Source organism: Uloborus diversus, unplaced genomic scaffold (assembly GCF_026930045.1).
Source record: "Uloborus diversus isolate 005 unplaced genomic scaffold, Udiv.v.3.1 scaffold_388, whole genome shotgun sequence".
NCBI lineage: Eukaryota > Metazoa > Arthropoda > Arachnida > Araneae > Uloboridae > Uloborus > Uloborus diversus.
The window spans coordinates 56,509-66,097 of NW_026558558.1; the positions used below are offsets into that span (position 1 = coordinate 56,509).

Consider the following 9,589-nt stretch of genomic DNA (forward strand, 5'->3'; position numbering starts at 1 on the left):
TTTTATGTATGCGAACTTGAGCAGATGGCGCTACGTATCATTTTGGTTTCACGCAAGATCACGGTAGTTGAAGTTGTCTTTCGGCACGTGGAAATGCTCTGCCATCGGTGCCCATAGATTATTCTTGCATAATGGAAGAATACTAAGAAAATATGAAGATATTGATTCATTAAATTGACTATTCACACCATAATTGAAGCATATGAGCAGTTTTTTTTTTTTTTTAAAGTAGTTACCGTTCTCATTGTTATGCAATTTGATTATACAATATACTGCTATTTTGTGTGTGAGTGAAACAGCAGGGCAATACATGAACATTATATCAAAAAAGAAATCACCCGAGCGCAAACAATATATTGCAGTGAAGAAAAAAATATGCAAAACGTTCCTCTAATCGATTTAAAAAAAAATTATCCCACCTTTACACATAAAGTTGGTTCAATATTTGTAAGAACAGTTCCAATCACTCATTTGTGCAAAAAGCAAGGAGGGTATTTTCATTGAACCACACATAAGAAAGCTTATGAAGGACCAAAATTCTGAAGCAAGTTTAAATGATTTAAGAAAAACAGCTGGATTGGTTATAAAAATGTTGTGGCTCAGTTCTTAGGAAATAATAAAAGTCGTAATTATGAAAAATTAATTTAAGCCAAGTTAAAAATTTACAAAAAAATTAGGATGTCCAATGTCATTGAAATATTTGTTTCCTGAAAGTATGGAAGCTGTGAACAACGAGCATGGGAAGCGTTTCTACCAGGATATTTCTACAATTTAAGCGGGATAACAAAAACGGTTTACTCCTAATAAGCTCGGGATTACTGTTGGAATCTTATTAGAATATTATATCTTATTTAAGTTTATGTTAGTGCCAATAATGAAGCATTCGCAGTTAAGGCATTTACAGCTACATAAATTATGAAATTTAAGAATTTTTTTTGCAAGTATCATTATTTTTTTCATTAAAAAACTGTTCCATTCTTCTTTAACATTTTAAACAATATTATTTTTTGTGTTTTATACTAGTTTTAAGCTTTGTAATTGTTTATAAAAAGGTAAATGACAAAAATATTGTACATGTATTGGAAAAATGTCATTAAATTAAGATTTTAAAGATTTTGGATTTTTCAAAAATCTGTGGGTTATGGAATATTTTTATTGTCATATTTTTTTTCAGCACCCCCTAAAATATAAAAGTCACTACTTACTTAATTAGGAACAGAAACATTGTTGACCAGTGTAATCCTTTACTTGTGGTTTGGCGGAATTTTGTGAAAGAATAAAATTTCTGTGTAATATTTATGCTATTAAATTCAGTATAAATCACATAAAATGGTTTTTGAATCTAAATTACTATAATGTGACGAACGTGACATTTTTGCTACCTAGAATATTTCTCATTGTATAGGTTTGTTTTTAAGGCATGTCTGCACCTCTCTAAAATTTCGTTCAAATCGGAGATGGTCGGGTGGAGACGACGAAGTCACTTGACGTGGAATGACTCAACGATGTTTCGTTTTTGAAGTACCTTTTGCTACCTCTCCCTTGCAAAAGTCTGCGCGACTCAGCTTAAATAATAGTTCACCTTTCTTACTTATTGTGATGTGCTTACGCAGAAAAATTTTGGGTCTTTATACTATGACGTAAGCACGGGCTCTTGCTCTAATATAGATTAAGCATGAAGCAGAGCCATTTCATTTTGCTTGATTGTTTTCTCTCAGTATCACGTTTAATATTTTGATATCCCCACTTTCCCCAATTGTGGATAAAAGTTGGGCTACTTTAGAATATTTAAACAAAACTATACTATAGGTAAAAAATGTGTAGATAGTGTTCTTGAAAAAAGAATACAGTGAAATAAATACCTTGGTTACATTTAGCGATACAAATGCAAAATCTTACTAATATTATATATGCGAAAGTTTGTCTGTATGGATGTATGGATGTATGGATGTTTGTTACTCTTTCACGCAAAAACTACTGAACGGATTTTGATGAAACTTTACAATAATATAGCTTATGCATCAGAATAACACATAGGGTAGTTTTCGTCCCGTTATGGGGGGCAAAACCCCCTTAGGGGGGCAATAAAACACAATTTTTGTATAAATTCTCTAATATTGGGATGAAAAAATACTTGCACATATTTACATTATATGTCCATCGAAAGCTCTGATTTTTCTGCTGAAGATGGCACCTGTTCGAAATTTCTAAGTAGAATAAAAAACGAGTTATGAGCTTTTTAGATCCATGTTCGAAGGCTTTCCTCAACTCAATACAGTATTTAGTGTATCATCTCAACTCCCTGTCGATAGTGACAATTGTTGTATTGTTGACTTCCTTTGCTTTTGATTGTTCAAGGCTTTTCTCAAGTCAAATCTTGAAGTAAAATTTTGCGCAAGATTGGCAAATAATACATGATTTGGCTGATGATTTTCCATTTAAACGGAACTTTAATGTAATTAATGGTTTTTATTATTATTTATGCTGATTGAACACTTACTCATTATCCAAACAACCATCAGATCGCCAAAATTTTTGCAGAAAGATTTCCGTAGCTTTGGCAGTTTTTTCAACGTTGCTGTTTTTGAAGCCGAAGACTACGTCATAATGTTTCTCAGCTTTCACCATGTAAACAAAATATCGCCAATCAAAGAATTTTCAAAAGACTTTTTTTACTGTGTTAAATAATCCAGCAACTAAATTAGGCAAATCCATAAACAGCACAAAAACTTCCATTAATTTTCCTTTTTGCACAATTTCAACCAATCACCAAATTGTATTACTTATTTTGTTAACATTTCGGATGAAACTGTTTAGCGCCATTTTATGGTGACCAAAAATATCTCAGCATCTGGCGACGATATCTCTAATATCATATCGTTTTACAAAGTAAGGAAAGAATGGGGGAGCATCATCGAAGGTACCCCGAAACGACTTTCGCAAATTCGGTAAAATCGCACCAAGAGTCACAATGATTGAAATTTCCCGAAATAACTAAGCAAGTATAAGGGGATTACGAGCGCAGCTACTTTTTTTTAATCACTTCGTACTTCATTAGCCATACAGAGAAGGTTTTAGACTCCATGTTAAAAAAAAAAGTATCAACAGATTAATCTTTTTAAATATGAGAAGATTAATTTCATGTTTTTTAAATTTGTATATGCTTAAATATAGTGCTTTCGTTTCTAAATCAATGCTACTTTGTTCTTTATACTTATTGCTATTTTAGTTTTATGGGTAAGGAAGAAACTCGATTTTTAATCACGTCAAAAAGATGTGTTTTAAATTCTTTCACTTAAAACAAAAAACAAAAGCAAGTAACGATTTTTTCTAACAATTATTACTGACCCAGGCAACGCCGGGTATTTTTGCTAGTACATTATATATTTTTACCTATTATTTAAAAAAAAATTTTTTTTTTTTTTTGACCTTTTTTCCGTCAATTTGTTCATTTTAAACTATATTCAGAGAGTGAAATGTGAAATTGTAAAAAAAAAAAAATAGACTTTTTATACATGAGGGATTTTTTAAGGTTATAATAAATGAAAAAAGGTTTTATTTTGTCATTTTATTACAAAATATAGAGCGTTAACCTTTGGCAAGCGTTAACCTAAAAGAATCAGCGTAATGCAACACTTAGCTGAGCCTTATCGTAGACCCAATTTACCCCACCTCAGAAAACGTCTCATAATAAATAGAATCTTCAATTTCGTTCTTACTTTCCAATAGAGAACTATTCTCTAAATAATGCACTTTCCGTCTGTATTAAAAATTAGAGCTTGTGCCAGTTTTTAATGATTTTAGATAAAAGTTTATCAAAAGCATAAAATTACGCTCCATATAGAACGAACATACGCAAATATTTTTCTATCACTTCGCTTGTTGTCAGGTTTTAAAACTAAAACGAAAATTCTTGATATAATCTCAATATTTGTCTCAAAAAAAAGTAACTAAATACAGTCGATTCCGGATAATAGGACCACATCTGGACGGGGCGATTTTGGTCCTAATAACCGGCTGGTGCGATTAAGCGAAGTTACCTCAGTAGTGCAACCAAACATGCTACACATTATATTTTAAAATTGTAATATGCATACTGTTTTAAAACAGCATTCAAACAAGTAATAACGCTGTGTATAAAATTTATTCATTGAAAAAAATTAAAACAAGTTAACCTAACGTTAATCAGTAGATGAACAATACATAATACACATGAATTACACATTTTTCAAAATCCTACCAAACATGTCAATTAGCGGTATAAAAAAATATCCAATGTAATTTGTTGCATTCTTTTGACGGACTGCACTTGAACAAAATCAGCACAAATGCCTAACGCATCCATGGGACTGCCTTCATTTTCATTTTGCATGAAATAGTGACGCAAAGTTTCAACTCATCTCCTTGTATCTTGGGTTGTTACTTTCTCCAGCGTGATAGACACATTATCATCGCTTTCCTGGTTTTCCGTTTCTGTTACGTGTTTTGATGCTATTCGATCAACAATTACTGCTTCGTAATCTTCATTTTCATCGGAGCATTGAAGTTCTCTGTCGATGTTTAAAAACTCTTCGCAATTTTCGACATGTTAAAGTCCCAAATTTTCTGCAATATTTTCACATTCAATGTCAACGCTCATCCCCAAACTCTTAAAACCTTAGTGAGAAAAACAGTTTTGAATGATCTCAGGCTTCACTTTTTACCAGCTATCAGCCACAAATGTGATAGCTTGTAGAATGTTGACCTTAGTACAGATTTCTCTGACTGTTGACGATGAGCTCAGCAAAATGTCTTCAATAGCTTCAAGGATGTGATTAACTAATTTTGCAAGATAGAAGGTCTTCAAATTGTTGATGATTCCCATGTTCATAGGCTGAAGCAAAGCTGTGGTCCTAGGAGGAAGAAATTCTAGTTCGATGTTCTTCAAGCAATCCAAATGGGAATGTGCTGAACAGTTGTCAAGAAGGTCACCTTCTTGACAACACTTTTCTTGGCTGGCGTTGAAAAACTCAGTCCCAATCTTTCAGCCATTCTTGAAAAAGAGCAGATGTCATCCATGCATTTCTGTTTGCCTGATATACAACGGACAAACTGTCAATTCTGATTCCCTTAAAGCAGCGAGGATTGGAGCTTTTTCCTATAACCAACAGCTTCTTCTTGTCCGTTCCTGGCATCGTAGTGGTCATTTGCTGAAATTTTTTCAAGAAGCTCGGGTAGTTTTGTAGATTTCCATTCTTCAGCTCCAACACTGTCAGCACTTTCTTTCTCACCATGTGCTCTCTTGAATTTTATGTCACGTCTAACTTTCCATCGAGACAGCCAACCGTCCGTAGCTTTGAAATCATTGTGACTCAGCTTTTTGGCGAGTTCTTCTGCTTTGAACTTTAACATTGGGTCACTTACTCGCACACTGCGTCTGGTAACAAATGTAAACCATTCATTAAGGGCTTCTTCGACATCTGGATCCTTGCCTTCACGCTTCCGTTTTTTGAGAAGATCCTCGTCGTTCTTCACGTAGACGCTGACTACTATTTGGTGGAGTTTTCTTAATCTGATCTAAGAAATCAATTTTCTCAGCTAATGTTAAATCTTTACGTGATATTTTCACTACGTAAACAAACCTTTTTCTCCCCTTTAACAACGTGTTGAGAACGATACGGTTTCAATTATGTAATTTTCGATCGATATCAATTCAAGTCAATAAGCAGAAGGAAATAAAAAACAAAAGTGAAAAATTCTAAACAGTACTTAACAGTTACTAGTAATTCCAAAATAATAAAATTACATGTTTTACAATTATAGTATTTCATTGAAATAATTTTCTTTATTATACGTGTTAACTAAAATGAAGAAATGAAAAATTTCACTGAACTTTGACCTTTTCTGAAACAGTGCCGCTAACTGGCTGAAATTTGATAAAACAAATCTATTTGATAAATCGCTGGACTTTATTGAAATTTACAAGAAATATTAATTTTAATGAAATATTTACTAAGTTTGCTGATGAAATTCGCTCTAAACGCACAATTTCTAGTCTTTTCTCTCATTTCTTCTCATGTTTTTTGGTCCGATTAAGCGGATTTTTGGTCCCAATAATAGGAATTATTTTAGGGTTATGTAATGGGAAATGATTTGGTTCTTTAGTGTTTGGTGAATAAGCGGCTGGTCCTATTAACCGGTGGTCCTATTCAGCGGATTCCACTGTATATTACTTGAAAAAGAGAAAATATATGTTTCTCAATGCAGCCAGCCCCATACCTTTCCTCCAACCTGACTCGATTTTTTCCATAACACGCTGCAAAAAGGGCTCACTAGCTTATAATGAGACAAAAGATTTCGTCACTTGGAAACTTGTAGCAGATTCTGGAAAACGAAATTTTATTGTAAAGTAAATATTTTTTTTATAAATGTGAACTATGAACGGTTGAAAATTCTGCATGCTGTTTAAAATAAATCTATACTATTTATAAGATTTTAACAATGCAGACCATTCACTTTACTAGTCACAGCTTTGTGCTATTGCTTCCATGAGCAACAAATTTTATGCCGTACACCACTCACAAAATGTTTTTAAAATCCACGCAAAGTAAATTATATTCATATTCATACAGAAAGAAATAAATATCCCATGACTTCAGAATCAATGCACTATTTAAGCAAAAGAAACTTTCCTTTTGCTTGAACTGTTTTGATCGTTCAAATTGCTATATGAAGTTGATTCTTGAATCTTTAAAACTTTACTGTCAGTAACTTTTTGCGAATTTCCACCGTTTTGTGAGTTCAAAGTGTTATCTGAAGTTGTTTTTTTAATCTTTTTAACACTTCCCTCGGTGACATCTTGGGAAATTCTATCGTTCTCTTCTGCACCACCCCAGTGCTGTAACTGGCAACTTCCAAAAGCCATAAATAAAATCATGGCCACCACGTTGATAAAAGAAGAAGCGAACAATACTTTTTCCCATTCTATAGAGTTAGCCTAGAAGAAAGAAACAAAAGATTTTTAGTGCGAACTAGGACATATATGTAAGTGTATGTCTGTATGTATGTAGGCATACATACATACAGACAGACAGACAGACAGACATACTCATACATGAAACAAAAATGGAGGCAACGTGAACAACATTTTTCTGTTTTCGCCAATTTAGAAAACAAACAAGATTCTAAGCACTAATAAAACCATTGTACTTCCGTGGGAAAGTAAAGAACAGTATCTGCTCCTTTTTTTTTTCTTTCATTTTTATTATTTGTTGCTCTTTGTTTCATTGTGCAAGCTCACTTGTTTGGTTTCTGTTGAAAATAAAGCACTAAAGAAACGTCAAATTCCAAAATCCCACTGTTTTTAGTGGGGAATCCAAAACGCCTTTCTTCAACCACCTCAAAAGCTTATTTCTGCAGATACTGCATGGACGGATTTATGGGGGGGCAATGCCCCCCCCAGTTTTGGGAGGACTTTATGTATTAACAACACATCTTCCAAAAATAAAAAATATTATTATTTTTTCTTTTTTAATAGTTCAGAAGGGCATGGGTGGCTTTATAGGGAGGAGGGCAAAGGGGGCAATGCCCCCCAGTTTTGAGAGGACTTTATACAGTAACAACATATCTTCCAAAATCTTGAAACAAGAAAATCATGACTTTTTCCTTTTTGAATAGTTCAATAAAAATGAAGAGAAAAGCGAATGTTCTTTTCTCATGGGAGAAAAGAAAAGGAAAAAAAAGAACATTAAATACAAATAGTACAGCTGTCACTGGGGTGTTGAAAATGTGTCTAAATTACACTATTTTGGACTGAAAACCATTTGGACAAGTATATGAATGAAAATATATGCTAACGAGCTATACATTCAATTGCAACACTCATAATCATTGACGATTATTTTAACAAATTAGAACCTAAAGCAAAGAGAACTCCTCCCCCCCCCCCCCCCCCCCCCCCCCCCCATTCGCGCTAACAGAACGATCTACTCGTTATGATTTGTGTCCACATTTCAAGTATTATTTGTGCAAAATATTTATGTTCTTAGTAGATTAATTGGCTTTTTGAGAAATTCTAAAAAACATAGTTTTTTTTCCTTCTCTCTCTCTCTTTATTTAAAAGAGAGAAAATAAATACTACCGCAAACTGAATAAATTTCAGTTATCTGAGTATTCTGCTTAAATAAATCTTTTTACTTAGAGGGAGAGTACAAGTTTACTTACTTTATAAATACTGTTTAAAAAGTAAGGTAAGTCATAATCATCTAAGTGAGTCAGTCCTTGTCATTATTGAAATCTAAGTAGAGTCATCAAAAGTTTTGGAAAAATTTACTGAAATTTATTAAAAGTCTATAAAAACTTAACAAAGATTGGTAAAATCGTAAATATCCTTTAACCGTAAAAACTGACGGATTTTCGTAAAAATTATAAATAATCAAGCAAAATTTTGCACGTAAGAGTGAATTACAAACAGGGCCGAATTCGCCTAAAAGATAAACAAGCTATTGCTTTGAAGTGGGTCCCTAACTCCCCAAACAAAAAAAATCATGACTCGTTCCTTAAAAAACGAAAATTGCTTGAAAAAACTAATTTCATTTTTAAGTGCTTGAAAACCTTGAATATTTGGAAACGTGTGGCTACAAACCTTAAATTTTAAAATTTCTAACAAATGGTAGTGGGGGAGGAATGCCAAAATTTGTCAAATTTAGCTGCTTGCCACATCCTGTATTAAAAATGTAAAAATCGTGGTTCTCACGTTTGTAACATATTATTTAAAATAAATTTTTGTGATTCACATGTTTCATATCTTGCTATTTATTCAATCCCGAATGCAGTATTTTGGAAATTCTTTTGTATTGATTACTTTTATCTTACTTCTTCTGCATATTGTCTATCTGTTTAGCACGGAAAAAAATACACACTACTTCTATTTCTTTTCGTTTTCTGCCCCACTTGCAACTGAAGAAAAGTTGTTGTCATGAGAAAGCTATGGTTTCTTTTTTCTTTTAAATTTAAAATAGCTATTTCTCACAAAGTTAGAACTGGACTGCAAAAATTTACAATCAAATACTAAAATATCAGAAACTAGAAAGAACAAATGAAGTGCGTTAAATAATTTTATTTATTCTAGAGACCTTGAAAATAATTCTTAGATAAGTCTTTGAAAATCGTAAGCAAAGTGGGCTTCAATAACTTCTACTGCATATTGTTCATCTGTTTAGCCAGGAAAAAAACTGATACACTACCTCTATTACTTTTCGTTTTCTGCACTACTTATAATTAAAAAAAAGTTGTTGTAATGAGAAATCTCTAGTTTTTTGTCTTTCAAACTTAAAATAGCAGCTTCTTACAAAGTTTGAACAATACTGTACAACTGTATAATCTAGTTCTCAATTTCTGTGTCTATCCAGTTAACCTTTATAAGGCTTCAAAATGCAGAATTTTATATCCATTTTACAAAGTTTCCTAACAGACAAAAACATGGGAGTGGGGGGCAATAAAAATGTAGCTTAAAAATATCCTGCCCCCCCCCCTTCCCCTCCAGGAACTCAGTCCTAAATTCGTTTATGAGATACTGCTCTTTACACTTCCACTGCAGTGAAGTTCTTAT

General features: G+C 32.9%; 1 protein-coding gene across 1 annotated transcript in view; it reads right to left on the reverse strand.

Annotated features, from left to right (window-relative positions):
* LOC129233407 (sialin-like) overlaps window positions 1–4,864 on the reverse strand; it is a gene marked incomplete at its 3' end in the record, with an annotated part of 52,727 nt that extends 47,863 nt beyond the window's left edge. Inside the window, exon 1 of the mRNA XM_054867436.1 lies at window positions 4,704–4,864. Coding sequence (XP_054723411.1) covers window positions 4,704–4,864 — 161 coding nt within the window. The remainder of the gene's footprint in view (window positions 1–4,703) is intronic.
* Window positions 4,865–9,589: the final 4,725 nt, after the last annotated feature.